The 14429-nt window shown below is 53.2% G+C and overlaps 4 protein-coding genes across 4 annotated transcripts; 2 read left to right on the top strand and 2 right to left on the bottom strand.

Moving 5' to 3' along the window:
• Positions 1-42: 42 nt before the first annotated feature.
• Positions 43-1421, bottom strand: JN550_009474 (uncharacterized protein; the record flags this gene model as incomplete). The annotated part of the gene is made up of 4 exons (XM_049321551.1): positions 43-199; positions 261-879; positions 957-1217; positions 1277-1421. The coding sequence occupies 4 exons, from the start codon at positions 1419-1421 to the stop codon at positions 43-45; spliced, it is 1182 nt and encodes a 393-aa protein (XP_049168629.1).
• An 872-nt stretch (positions 1422-2293) lies between these two features.
• On the top strand, positions 2294-5004 carry JN550_009473 (uncharacterized protein; the record flags this gene model as incomplete). The annotated part of the gene is made up of 2 exons (XM_049321550.1): positions 2294-2365; positions 2431-5004. The coding sequence occupies 2 exons, from the start codon at positions 2294-2296 to the stop codon at positions 5002-5004; spliced, it is 2646 nt and encodes an 881-aa protein (XP_049168628.1).
• A 1510-nt stretch (positions 5005-6514) lies between these two features.
• Positions 6515-7474, top strand: JN550_009472 (uncharacterized protein; the record flags this gene model as incomplete). The annotated part of the gene is made up of 2 exons (XM_049321549.1): positions 6515-6538; positions 6629-7474. 2 exons carry the CDS (start codon positions 6515-6517, stop codon positions 7472-7474), a joined length of 870 nt encoding a protein of 289 aa, XP_049168627.1.
• Positions 7475-9204: 1730 nt separating this feature from the next.
• Positions 9205-9441, bottom strand: JN550_009471 (uncharacterized protein; the record flags this gene model as incomplete). The annotated part of the gene is made up of 1 exon (XM_049321548.1): positions 9205-9441. The coding sequence occupies one exon, from the start codon at positions 9439-9441 to the stop codon at positions 9205-9207; it is 237 nt and encodes a 78-aa protein (XP_049168626.1).
• Between the last annotated feature and the right edge of the window lie 4988 nt (positions 9442-14429).

The following is a 14429-nucleotide window of genomic DNA, read 5'->3' as shown; positions in this document are numbered from 1 at the left end:
GCATCCACACTATATAGCTGAACCCGCCGATCAACCGACACTCTAGCCCATGCCGACATACTTGAACCAGTTGGGCCGGCAGTCCTCCTTGTTCAGCCAGGCCTCGCCGTCGGTGAAGCGGCCAGTTACACATCCCTTGCACTTTGGCGAGTTGGGGCAGTTGAAGAAGGGAATATGCTGGTAACCAATATCACGGAACCTGGAAGCGAGCGGTTAATAATGTAGGAAGTAGAAAGGGCCGGAGCCCGGGGTAGACTTACCAGTGGATCTTGCTCTTATCCTCGAACAGGCCGAGGGCGATACTGTGCACGGGCGCATCACCCCATCTCTCGTAGAAGAATCCACCGGCTCTATCCAGGTGGTTGAAGTAGTCCTCGTAAGGCTGGCTTCGCCAGAAGTTCATGTCGCCAATCTCAAAGTTGCTCCAGAAGTGGCAGGTCGAATAGCCGTTGGCCTCCATGTTGTGGCTCGGGCGACGAGCCTTGTCAGTTACCCAGTCCAGCGCATTGTTCTTGTGCAGATACTCTGGATGCTGGGCAATGAACTTGGTTGTCTCGGGCCACAGGGTGGGCACGGAAGCGGGCGCGTCGTACAGGTTGATGGTGAAGCCGTAGGTCTTGTTGTGGTCCTGCATGTACCGGAACACATCGTAATCGACATCGCAGAAGAAATGGACGTTGGGCTCGACACGCCAATAGAACTGTGTGTGCTCGAGTGCTGGGTGCTTGTAAAAGAGACCACTGTTCCATCGGCACATCTTGTGGTACGAGATCTTGTCGGCATACTGGATTTTGTTCTCCTCAAGGATCTTGACCGACTCCCGGTACAGATCTTCGTTGATCCATGACGGCGTGTCCCAATGCTCATCGGGGATGACCTCTGCCAATACAAGTGTCAGTTACACCATGACCGCGCATCCAGCGTGCCGGGGGCTCTCCCCTCGCGTGTGTACATACCGTATCTGCACTCGGCATTGGTGGCCGCCTGTGTCTTCTTCTTGAACTCCTCGGTGAACGGGACGTCGTTGAAGAATGTCCAAGGGTAGTTGAACTTGTGATTCCACGTCCGCTCCAGGTCGGTCATGGCTTGGAGCATGCCCGGCAGCTCCTCGTTTCGCACCAGGGCCAGGAGCGTCGCATTGATTCGCCCCGAGGGGTTGGCGTCCGGCGCATAGGCGGCAGAAGCCCGTATCAGGGTTCCTTCTGGCTCTCCCGTGGCTGTGGAAAGGCATAAGCTGTTGGCCGTTGAGGCAGCAGGGGTTGCAGATCAAGCTTACGGTCTAGGTTCGGATCTCTCTCCAGGTTCTTCAGCGAGTCGCCGGGCCCTAGAGGGGTCGACGGACGCCATATGGTATAGAGAAAGAAACACCACATCAACACGGCCGCCAGCCCGAGGGCGCGGACCGGCCTTGCGATGGCCATGTCGTCGTCGTAGTCGGGCGCGGTGCGCTGTTCGTCAACCGCTGCGGACGACCTCGATCGGGGCGCGGGCGTGGGCGTGGGTGTGGGCGTTCGTGTACCGTGTCGCAGCTCAGCTTGGGCGCCGGTTGATGAGAGCTAGTGCTCGCACAGATTGGGTAGCAGTGTGTTGTCGGACGGTGCGACAGGACATCAGTCTGTCATCCGAAGCACAGCAAACTTCAAGCCACCGGCTAGTGTGGATGGCGATGGTCGGTCGCTGGGGGGGGCGGAGGAGCACGAGTTGATCCAACTTAGTGATCTTGGATCGGATTCAAACGTGCTCTGGAACTTTTCCACCAGGCCGTCGGAAAATCCCACGTCGCACTTGGACGCGGCTTTCCTGAAGAAAAGGGGGCGCCTCCACTGTGCGTCACTGTGTCAGACGCTCGTCGGTGCGGGCCAGGCAAGCCTGGTCCGCCTGGGGGGCGCACACCCGCGGCACTGTGGCAGGCCTGCCAGCCCCCCAGCCCCCAAGCCCGGGCCCAGTCTTGCCAGTCTATAGGTACTGTGTGACTTTAGAGGCTCGCTGGCTCGCAGAAGGCCTGGGGGCAATTTGCAACTCTAAATGCAGCCCACCGACACCCCTGGCCGGCATGACGTGATCCCTGCTCGTTTGCTTTGCACGCGGCCTAGTCGCGTCTTGCGAGTTACCTAGTTACTCGGTGCACGCAACGAATCGAACAGCCCGCCAGTCGAGATGCAGCACGGTAGGGGGGCCCCCTTGCATGAAATGAGAAGCACATGAAATCTCCACCGCGCGAGGACCTCATATCAAAGATCGCTGCATCCCGGCCCTCCTCGATGCCTTCGGACAGTGCCAATTGTGCACCAACATGGCATTTGCAGCGAGACTGGGCGCGCTGACCGAGGAGCTGGTCGCCGCCGTCGTGCCAAATGCAGATCAGGTGAGGTTGTGTGTTCTTTGGCGTCTCAGTCGCATGCAGCCCGCAAAGACTAACAACCCGCACAGCTAGACGAGGGCAGTTTGAAGGTTCTGAGAGACGAAACTCTACACACTCTGCGCCTTCAAACCAGTCTCCGCACAAACCAGTTTGAGGTGCAGCGTCACCTCGAGGGCTTAGAGGAGCGGTTTCGCGTCCAGAACCGCGAAGGACTAGCCGATGCTTTGAGAGAACGTCTGGACGCCCTTGACAAACTCTCGTACAAGCACACACCCGAAGTGCTGCATCTTCTGCTGGAACTTTCCGATCAGCCTGCTCAGAAAACACGGCTAGAAGACCTCGGGCTCCTGCGGCAACCTGCGCATGGTCCTCAACCCGACCTCAAATGGGAAGATATAGCTCGAGAAGACGACTGGGCTTCTGATCGTGACCTCTTCCAAAAGGTCGATTTCAGGAATGACAGCTCCGACGAGGAGCTGCTTGATGATCGCTCAGATGTATCCCCAAGGTCCGAGGAAACGTCACTTTCCAGCATTGAAGCGCAGTATCGACGGCGGGCCACCGATCTGATTGTGGACTCCCAAGATGAGGAATCTGTATTGGAAAAGGTGCGGTTAAGCCATTCTTGGAGGCATCAAGCCGCGCCGAACGCAAGGAATGAGGGGAGCAGCATATCCGAGCTTCAAGCTGTGCGAGAGGCCCTGTTCATGCTTAGGGGGCTTCGTAACGACTTATTTAACTCCCATTACACGGCCTCGGACTCGTTACAGCTGGATCATGTGTCGCCTCGTCTCCTACAAGGATTGTTTGCCGAGTTCACGGCGGCTGGTCAGAGTCTGCACGTTCTGCGACACTTCGCAAGAAAAGATCAACGAATACCCCTTTTGCAGGTTTTCCGGGACACTATAGAAAAGAGGCTTCGCGACTGTGACACTTATCTGAGCCATGTGGAGAGCAGCCTCATCGATATTCAGGAGGACACTGTCATAAGCCTGTTGAGAGTATTGGAAGATTTCAAACCTCAGCTCCAGCCACTTGCCGCATTGTCAAGGGTTGTTCAACAGCTTGGCGGGGACGAGAACGCTCAGCCTTTTCGTTACTTGGAACTGCTCTTCGAGTCTGCCGGTATGGCTCAATTGGAGAGCAATGACCAGGTTTATTCCTTTCTGGGCACAATGTTCTTCGAATGCTTTCAGGTCTATCTCCGACCCATTCGCAGATGGATGCACGACGGGGAGCTACTCGAAGACGACAAGACATTCTTCATCTCTGGAGTACAGTCCCAATTACCACTGAGCCAGGTCTGGCAGGACCAGTTCACACTACGCAAGACACCCGGCGGACTCTTGCACGTACCAAAGTTTCTCCAGCCATCTGTCGACAGGATATTCATAACTGGAAAGAGCGTGGTCATTTTGAAGCTCCTTGGCAAACACAACGCCCAAGAGCAACAGATGGTCGAACATTCTATGGACTTTCAAGCACTTGCTGCGTCCGATTTGGGATGCTTCACCCCCTTTCCGGAGCTGTTTGCTGTTGCATTCGAGAGATGGATGCAAAGCAAGCATAGTTCGGCTTCAGGCACACTGAGGCATGTCCTATTTGAGTCGTGTGGCCTGTGGTCTACGCTCTCCAATATTCAGCATATCTACCTCATGGCTGACGGTGCCTTTTCAGATGTGTTTGCCCACGCTCTCTTCACAAATCTGGACTTATTAAACCCGAGATGGCACGACCGTTTTCTACTGACCCAGGCATTTCAGGATGCATTTGGTACGGCCGTGGACATTCATCACGTCACCGTCTCGGCGATTGAGCAAGCAGATCAGGATATTAGCAAAGCTCGAGTGTCTGTACGCAGTTGTTTGCCCGCCGTTAAAGTCGTCTATCGAATGCCGTGGTCACTGCGTATCATAGTTTCCGAGGAGAGCATGTCGGACTACCAGGCAGTGTTTACACTACTGCTCCAGAACCGTCGAGCACTCTATATTCTCCGAGGGCAGCGCATCAAGACAGACGGCATAGCACAACTGGACAATGGGCAGGCCGCGTATTACAGCCTCCGCGCCAGGCTCTTGTGGTTCTGCAGCTCACTGCAGACATATTATTTTAACCTTGTCATCGAACCTCTCGTTACCCAGCTCAAGGACAACCTCCAGAAGGCACCGGATATCGACTCGATGTTGGAGATACACTCGACGTTCGCAAAGCGGCTGCGCGATGCTGTCTGTCTTGGCAGTAAGCTTGATCCCATACGTGAGTGCATGTTAGATATCATGGACGTTGCACTACGCCTCGAATATACACGCCATGCCGAGGCAGAACGAAAAGTAAGTGCTGCCTTAGCGTCGACCTCTGCAGATCCATCGACAGACAGAGGGACAAAATACATGAACATGAGCGAGGAAGAGGACGAGACGTTCTTGCCGGAGCAGGACTTGAGCGTGGTCGAAGCTACCGGCGCCTCGTATGATGAGACGCTGGCTGAGATGCGGGTACAGTTTGATAGACACCTCAGATTCATCTGCGGTGGGCTACGAGGGGTTGCCAGAGCGAGTGGAGACCTGGCTGCTGTGCAATGGGATACTTTGGCTGAAATGCTGGAGACAGGCTTGGCAGGTGCAAGGGATCATCCGTGGTGACGTTCTTGCAGGTATCCTGAGCAGCACATGGCAGGCGAAGCGTTTACCAGCGAACGCGGCTTTCGGTATGCGGTGACATATTGTGCGAATCGAAGTATCAGACGGTTGCAGGCATCAGGCCGAGGAGTGCCATCGTTATTGTGGCTACGCCGTACAAGATCCACGTTGGCCCGTTTGGCGACGAGATACCAGCCTGGCATGTACTGTTCAGAGAAAGGATGACCGAGCAGTTCCAAAAGCTGCATCTCGATGTTCGATCCCATCAGCATTGGGCACGTGCGTTCACGGTCTGACGCAACCATTGCCTTCTGCACTGGCGATAAAACGGTGATGCAGGGGCCCTGCTCATCCGGGCCTCTGGTCTCGTTCGCTCGTGTCTTGAGAGTCCCCGGGTCCAACCCGCGTCACGGATCTCTCAACACCGATGATCGGCAAGCGTGACACGTTATGACGAAGATTGGTGAGGCTACTGTATGGATGGTGCACCGAGGACCGTGTTGGGACGCATATGCCTCGTAGATACTCTCACACCCTCTGACATCATACTATTACCGAATGGCTGCATCCATCCTGCGTACGCCGCGCCACCCATGCGTTATAATAGTGAAATGTATTCAACAGCAGTCAATTATCATAAACACTTGTCAACCTCAAGCTGCATCGCCTCGGGTCGAAAATAGGCAGTACTAATCATTAAACGGGACTTTGTTGCGTCATCACAGCGGTTGTCATCGAGATCTCAGGGAGGAAGCATGGATCCGCAATTCAAACATATCCAAACGCGGGAATCATTGAAACTCGAATCCACTAGCAACGACCCCCGGTTGCGATGACAACCTCCTGCAAGCAGCCGGGGCTGATCCTGAGATAATCCCAGTAATGAATGTCGCTCGGCTCGAGTTACCGACGAGTCCACCAGCCCGCCCTGTAAGTGGGAATACCATAGTACCCACCAGCAAGCGGGAGACAGTATGTCCTCTAGTCTGTACTTGAAGGTCATCTCATGTAAGAGAAGTACGCACAATTCGAGTAGTTGGAACACAGGCAATGGGCTGTGTAGAGTTTGAATCTGGTTCACATCGATAAAGATACTCCCAAGCCCATTGCGAAAGACGGCGGCGGGTGATAATGACATAATGCTTGGCGGTTCAGCTGCCAGCTGCCCCCCGGGTCAGCAGCTGTGGACGGAGCGAGAGTGGACCCTGGCACTGGGGCCTGCCTGGGGCCGCTGCTTTGCTCAGCCCTACGCCAAGAACAGTTGAGAACACTTGAGGCTGAAGGCGCCACAACGGGCGACCCGCTTATCTCCGACATTGCGGGTCTTGATTTTCTCCACCAGCAGTTATCCTTCCCGCATCCCGTCCCTCCAAAATCGAACCTCAAAGCAGCCTCGCAATATCGTGAGCAGCATATCGACATCGTTTCTGGCGCGCATCACACAAGCCCGTCGCATCCTACTTGCCGCCAGTCACCGCTCCTTTGCGAGCACTTCGGTTCTATCTAGCCCATCATGTCCGAGCGCAAAGTCCTCCAGGTGAGTAAATACATACCCACGAAGGCCCCATCTCAGCTTCCACCATGGCCACGTCTCGGACGAGCATGTAACTAACCACGCTCTCAACAGAAATACTACCCACCAACGTTTGATCCGCGACAGATCGAGCGCGTTCGCGGCCCCAAGAGAGTCGGGCCCAAAGTCCAGACCGTTCGCCTCATGGCGCCCTTCAGCATGCGCTGCACGACATGCGGTGAATATATTTACAAGGGCAGAAAGTTCAACTCTCGGAAAGAGACGCCCGAAAATGAGAAATATCTCGGAATTCAGATCTTTCGGTTCTATATCCGCTGCACACGGTGCTCGGCCGAGATCGTCTTCAAGACAGACCCCAAGAACGGCGACTACGCCTGCGAGCGCGGAGCCAAGCGCAACGTCGAACCCTGGCGCACCGGCCGCGAGGAGACGGACGAGGAGCGCCTCGAGCGCCTTGAGAAGGAGGAGGAGGAGCGCAACGCCATGGTCGAGCTCGAGGCCAAGACCGTCGACGCCAAGCGCGAGATGGCCGTCGCCGACGCCCTCGACGAGATCAGAGTACGGAACGCCAGGCTCGAGCGCGCTGGCTTCGACGGGGTGGAAGTGTCGTTACCTGCGTCGGTAGAGGACGAGGAGGCGGCGAGGCAGGAGAGGGAGGACCTAGAGGCGGCCAAGTTGGCCTTTGCGGGCGCGAAGCAGGCAGATGTCCTAGGCGACGAGATTATCGAGGAAGTGGTGCCGGACGCTGGAGAGATGCTGCCTCCACCACTACCTACATTTAGGAAGGCGGCACCCGTCAAGAAGAAGGCTGGTCCCACGATTCCGGGGATCAAGAAGAAGGAGGCGGACCCGCAGTCGCAGTCGCAGCCACAGTCGGCAAAAGAACCAGAGAAGAAACCAGCAGCAAGCTTGGTCAGCTATGATTCGGACTCAGATTAGGATTCCTGGGCTTCAATACGGCGTCATATAGTGACAAACATCATGATAATTGCATAGCGAGGAGTCTTTTAAAGGCGTTGGAAGATTCAGGTTGCGTTACAGGTTGCAGGGACAAATGAATTCTAATCAACAATTCTTCTTCATTCAATAACCTCGGTGTTGATAGTGATACGTGCGATGCATGTGATAGTAAATCTTGTTTTCTTTCTATGAAATTCACATCAACAGAGGTTAGATGATCGCAACACTAATACATTGTGCAGCAACAGACAGGCATCATTTCCACATGGCACATTGCTGGTGCAGAAATACCTTGAAGACCTAGGAAGGTCGGGAGTGCTGGCTATAATGATATTCTGAGTAGAGCGGCATTGCCTAGCAACTTCTGGTCTACTTTGCGACGCAGTCTAACAATAGTCTAGGAGATGAGTGGCGCTTAATTTGCAACCATCATTCTTCAGAAGCGCTTGGGGGCAGTGGATATCTTGTACTGCGATTGTGAACTCGTTCTTGCACATCGATGTATGTAGTTTCGGTGTCAGCGCCGTGTTGGTGTTGGCGGTCCCTACCACCACCTTATCAATCATAGGGAAATGAGACTCGAGATCTTTTGTTAACTTGCTTCACTCATCATCAGCGGCAATAGATCTACTACACACGTCCCTTATTTAAATGATCCTACACGTCTCGTGTGATGGCACAGGTTCCCCTCTCCGTCTCAGGCTCCTGGCGACGTCATCCCCCGCCACTGTGGTTTGACCCAACATGGGCAACATCAGGGGGGGCCGCGGGAAACCCATACAATCGAGAGCGACTCTTCATCGTAGGGTTCGCCCAGTTCCATCTTGATGCTCTGATGCTTTTATCGATGACCGTCGATGGCTGTTGTAGCGATCGTCAATCGGGGGCCCCCTTGGGGGGGTTGGGCGCACTGAAAGGATGGGGATATCCACAGTCTGGCCATTTTGTCTTGCGTATGGCAGGCTACACCTGCCGTCCCACAGAAGCTTGGGGAGAGATGGCCCGATGGAATTTGTCGACGATCATGATCCGGGACGACTTGTGCTGGGCAGGCCGCAGGCTCCATGACTAGTGTGCAGTTGTCCAGAGCAGGCCGGCTGGGTTGGGGTTTTGAGCACTCCAGGGCCCATGACTAGCATAGTCCGACCGAAACACCAGAGTGACGATTTGCCAAGGATATTTTACTCTCCACCTCGGGTAGGCGTGACCTTTCGACCTGTGAAGGCACAAACTTGTCAGTGACCGGCAGCACTTTCCAAGGGAGCTAATTCTCTCCATTCTACGAAGATGGGTTGCGCGGTGTGCTTGATGTAGATTTCACGGTGCAACGCATATCCCGATATCAAAATTTTACTCTGACGAATGTGAAGTTTGAGGTAGTGGTAATGTGGATTGGTATTGTATGTGATGTTAAACAATATCGTATATCATGATCGTGAAAAGCCTGCCCGTATTTCTAGGAATATCAGATCGCTTCAAGGTCTTGGACCAAATAGTCCAGCCTACAATATCCTGAACGCCCATCTAGATTCCGATGCCATAATGGCGCCATCGCTCATGCTTGTGTAGTGTACATTTTACAACCGTGTCATCTCATTGAGTTCGCTCGGTGGGATCATATTCCCTTGACTTGCCGCCAGGGGTATATGGACAACTTCTGTGTGAGTCGTCAAAAGTTGTAGCCCAACATCATGTGATGCTGTGACCGCTCAGTCGTGGTAGTCGACGCCCTCGGAGCTATGCGATGATCCTGACGACGAGATGCCGTTGGGCACCGCGGGAACTCCAGAGTGGCTTGATCGTTGACCTCGACGGTGCGACGACCTTGATGCGGCCTCCATCTGCTTCTTTGTGTGTTGGTGCATGAACCGAGCATAGGATGGCAGGTCCGTTGGTGGTGAAGGAGAAAAGGGCATTGAGACGGTGGAGTAATCCTGAGACGACATTGTGATGGTAATGGTGTGATGTCGATAGATAATTGTTGGATGTTTTGTTGAATAAAGCCGGCTTGAATAGATTTGTTCGCTGAACAGGTGATGAGGAGCGTCTAGCTGCTCGATGGTTGAAATGATGCTAATAGTGGTGAGGTGTTTGGAAGAATAATGTGATGTGGAAGCAGCAGCTGAGGTTCTTTATAATCAAAACGGTCTGCTTAGCGCATATGATGCACTGGCAATGTTCGGGGCCGCTTGTGACTTCAGACACGCCGCCCCTGGGCGTACTACTCCTCTTTTCCGTCGTCCCATCGCTCATCACTGCCGGGGGCTTAACCAAGAACGTCAGCTTAGTGCTACCCGTTGGTGCTGCAGCCTCCCATGCCTCGACTCTGGGATGTACAAGGATCGACAACAAAAGAGGCCGCTTTCGTGCTGGGGTGGGAGCCTATCCATGCACCATATGGCGTAAGTGCGGCGGCAACAAGCCAATCACTGACATAGCGTCCTTTCGGCTTTTGCCACGGCGGGCAAGGGGGGAGGCAAGGCTGATGATGCAGTATCTGGGGCAATCTGTTTCCTGAAACCTTGCGGGTCTGGATTGGCTAGACACAAAAGTCCGGTGCGCCATTGCACATGTCATTGGGCGTATGACAAGGAACGGTTGGCCACCAAATGGCGGGCTGGGGGGACGGACGCGACGGGGAATGATGACCGTTCTGACAGAAGGGGAAAGACCCTGCAGATCTCTCAACCGGGTCTGAAGTCATCCTCTTATGTCATGCCATTGGTCCAAGCGCGCATACTACAGGCTATGACCGCAAACAGCAATAGATAGTGTGAGCCAAGAACGGGCCGCCTGCTGGCAACCTAAGCCCGTAGAAAGCTTGTGGACTGATGAAAGTCGTCCTTGGAGATGGAACCTCTGCTGCGGGCGCAAATTTGGGAGAGCCTCAAGCCTTACTCAAGCCACTGCTAAGTAGCTTTCGAGTGAGCCGAGAGCAACAGCTCGATTGACGTCATGATACTGGCTGTGCTGAGATAGACCACCCTGTTTTCGACTACCCAGCCCCAAATTCTGCTCGTCGCCTCGCTATTCACCGGCGGGAGTATGTAATTACAGTCATTAATATGACTTGAGCCACGCGGAGCGTCTTCTGTCTGCCAAGGCCTTTAAGCGTAACTCAAGGTGATGATCCGGACCCTTGGTTGGCTCATTCAGCGGGCACCTATCGCTGCGGAGGCTGCATGAAGCCGCGCATCTCGCGGGCCTTGTTGTCCGGGCAAGGTCGGGGTCCTCGCAGTAGTTCAGTCTTAGCAGTATAAGGGATGGGCAAGCAATAGGCCATCCTGGCACGCCTTGGCTGTTGCTGAGGAACGTATTGTGCATGTACCTGGGCTTGCTGGGTTTGCAGGGACATCGTCTGCAAGTCTATCAACAGGGTACCTAGGAACCTTTGGGCCTCTGTCAAATCCTAGCTCTCCCCAGATTCCACACTACTGTGATTGGCCCGATGATTGTCTTCACGTCTGGTAGCGTCCATCGAAGAGGGGAATTCCTCAAATTCAGGGTCCAGTCCACGGAACAAAACATCCCGGAACATGGCCTGAGCCGCCGACTGCATGCTTAGACCACGATCCTCGTGAGAAGTCAGGGTTTGCTTCAAATCGAGAATTGGAAATGGGATGGGATTTCTCGAAATTGCCATTTCGAATGCACCATACACCATTGCTTCCTGACTCAGGCCAACATGCCACCGTGCCGGTACATTGACGTACACATGTTCCGCCAAAAAAAAATCCCAGTTGTTTGCCGTCCAACAGACGGATAAGTTAACATATGACCCAACACTCCAAGCCAAAGAGTTGCAGTCGTTCATGGTGGGTTCAAAAATGCGTCTTAGCTTGAATCTCCAACTGCTCCGGGTTGCTTCTGCACCTGCTGCAGTAACGACAAGAGCTTCACGTCACAGGTGGCTCATTGGCTCGGTTGGTAAGACATCTTAGGATGACATCGGTGAGCCGCAGGATAAGGGTCCAGCAGGGGTCCGGAGGATGCGCTACGGTGGGAGTCTGGGTGGTGCCGGTCTAGGCGACTAACTTAGACCCTTGGCGAGTTGGCGAGTCTCTACGAGGTGAAGTCACAGCTCCCACAGCTGCCTAGCGCTGCTGTCCAGGAACTGCCAGCGCCTGCCAGGTGCTCTTTGCCTTTTCACAGCTCCTCTTCTTATGATGTCAACCGACGCCGCCCAACACAAGCTTTTCGGAGCATAGTGCTTGAAACATTCCATAATCCCTTGGCTAAATGTAATCTTGTTATCTTCAAACTCCTGCAGCTGCTCTGGCAATTTAGCACTTGTTCCCGACTAACCCTGCAAGATGATGGTACGGCAGCGCGCGTGGACTAGCGTTACTGCTTGTTCAGAGGGTCTGACATTGTGTCAATGTGCAGGGTGTCCACCCTGACGCTATACTGGAACTCCCTGAAAACCTTGGTTTCACACTCCAGTGATTTTCACGTGATGACGAAACAAGGCATTGCTGGACAAATCTCTGGATTTCAATTTAGGGAGTGCCATCTGTCCACCTTGTTTACTCATCCGAATTTGCAGTTATGCTACGCCCATCTCACGGTGAGACCTATGTATAGTTGAATAAAACCACACCTATGTTTACTGTCACGCAGACGTAAGTCAGACGCGCCGAATTGAGGGTTGCAGTATGTGTTATGGTAAGTAGTCGATCTCGCTGTGTCCGGTTTTCTAAGTTGTCTGCGCGCTGTGTGCCGAATACGGCGCGAGTGCGACATGCTTAGGTCTCATGGATGGACACTGGTTTCCTGTGCCTTGCCGTCTTGCCGTCATGCACTGCTACCATTCTACCGATCATGGCTTCAAGCCCAACAAATCACTGTACCAATCTCGTGGCGTACAGTCAGGAAGCTAGGGCATTGAAAATCCACCATATACTGCGGGCGATCAACGAGTGATTTTACCGCAATCGTTTTCTCAGCACGCGGGATGAGATTGTTTATACCCTAATCCCCAGGCTAATCTGCGTGGTCGTTCATTATGCGAAATACCTTTAACCCCCGGATGTTTGACAAAGGTGGCAAAAGCATGGGCGACCGACGCATGAGCTATCACATTCTCTCAATGGAGAAACCAGCCGGGTCATCCAGCCTGGTCGGCAGCAATCGCTGAGTGTGTCGTTTGGGATATCTAGTCGTTGATCTGATTGAAACTCCTGGAGAAACGTGTAGTTCGGTCCGCTTTGGACTGACTGGACGGACTTTGCGGCCGCATATGAATCTTCGCCAGTCCCAAAGGATTGGAATCCTGGATTGACAACTTACCACGTTACCTGTCAAGCCTCGATTGGTGCAGCAATTCGGCCCTTTCAAGCAATATGCGTCCCCCAAAATGAGGAATCTCATCAGCAAACACTTTCGGCGAGCCTACATCGGAGGGTCAACGATTTAGCCACTTCGCAGGTGGTTTAATACTCACAGACTTCTTATATCGATTCAACGTCCTAGAAGGCTACTATTTGCTACCAGTCCTTCGGGACCAAAATTATTTGGGATAGGAGGCTCATATACGCTCCTTGATCAGAAGCAAACAACACTCAGTTTCGCAGTGATGGACACATAGCCCGTTAGGCATCTGCAGCCATCAGCAGGTCATGGTTGACGACTTCCGACTGGATGTTATCCCTGCCGATGGATCGGTAACACAGCATTTAACGTAGTATACATGGGCTGTGTTTATGGACGAGTCTATTTAGCCGGAAGTCATCTTCAATCTGCTTGGCGGCTAAATTACTATAACCCGAGCTGTGCCCCTATGTGTCGGGCGACCTGTCTTACCAGGCTCTATTCAAAAGTGCAAAAGATCAATAATTGACTGGTTTGCGAAGCCAGGACTATATCGGAGCAGAGGGACCTATGGCTCGTATAAGAAGTATCCATATCCACGGCGCAGTCTTGCTACAGGGCTTTCTGCTTAGCCCTTGGTCCTCCTATTCGGCGTAACATTGTCCTATCGTAAAAGGTTTTGCATCAATCCGGTCACGATGGTCGGCGCAGTCAACAATGGGGACAACATTGTCCACCGTATGGCCATGGAGGATAAGGTGCCATGGTATAAGAAGAAGAACTTGCGATATATGTACTTCATGCTTTTTCCGACATGTATGGGCATCGAGATGACTTCCGGGTTCGATTCACAGATCATCAATGCCGTCCAGCTGATTCCCCAGTGGAAAGCCTGTGAGTTCCCCATAACATGCCCACTCGACATCAGCGCTGATTGAAACTCCAAACATAGACTTTGGAAACCCAACGGGCGCTTTCCAGGGGATCCTAAGCGCCATCATGCCTCTTGGAGCAGTCATCGGGCTTCCGTTCATTCCGCTGATCAACGATAACTTTGGCCGAAGGTGGTGTGTAATGTTTGGGTCGATTTTGATGATTATCGGTTCTATCATACAGGGATTCTCTTTCAATGGTAAGTTTCAAACCCGCAGTGTCTGGCACTCTATGCTCAACAAAGTCAAAAGCTCCAATGTACATCATTGCCCGTGGCCTCATCGGATTCGGTCTTCCCTATGCTATCGTAGCCGGCTCTAGTCTGATAGGAGAATTGGCCTACCCGAAAGAGCGAGCGATTATGACATCCATGTTCAACGCTGCTTACTTCATCGGCTCGATTGTAGCAGCCTGCGTCACGTTTGGGACCACTCATGTGCCATCAGATTGGTAAGTACATTCCCGTCCCACTCAATGTGGCGTTCTCCAGCCCTAGTATGCAAGGTCCCATCGCTTACACAGTGTAATAGGTCCTGGAGGTATTAGACTACCAAACGTTGTTCTCGGAAAGGATTGTTGCTAACCTAACCTAAGAGTTCCGTCACTGCTTCAAATGGCCCCGTCGCTCATCCAGGTTACCTTCATTTTGTAAGTGTCTGGAGTCATACTATTATCGCTGCAACTCACAGTT

The sequence above is a fragment of the Neoarthrinium moseri genome (genome assembly GCF_022829205.1).
Source record: "Neoarthrinium moseri strain CBS 164.80 chromosome Unknown scaffold43_Wmoseri_CBS_16480, whole genome shotgun sequence".
NCBI classification, from domain to species: domain Eukaryota; kingdom Fungi; phylum Ascomycota; class Sordariomycetes; order Amphisphaeriales; family Apiosporaceae; genus Neoarthrinium; species Neoarthrinium moseri.
Note: the sequence above shows the minus strand (reverse complement) of the source record. Positions and strands in the feature narration are given on the sequence as shown.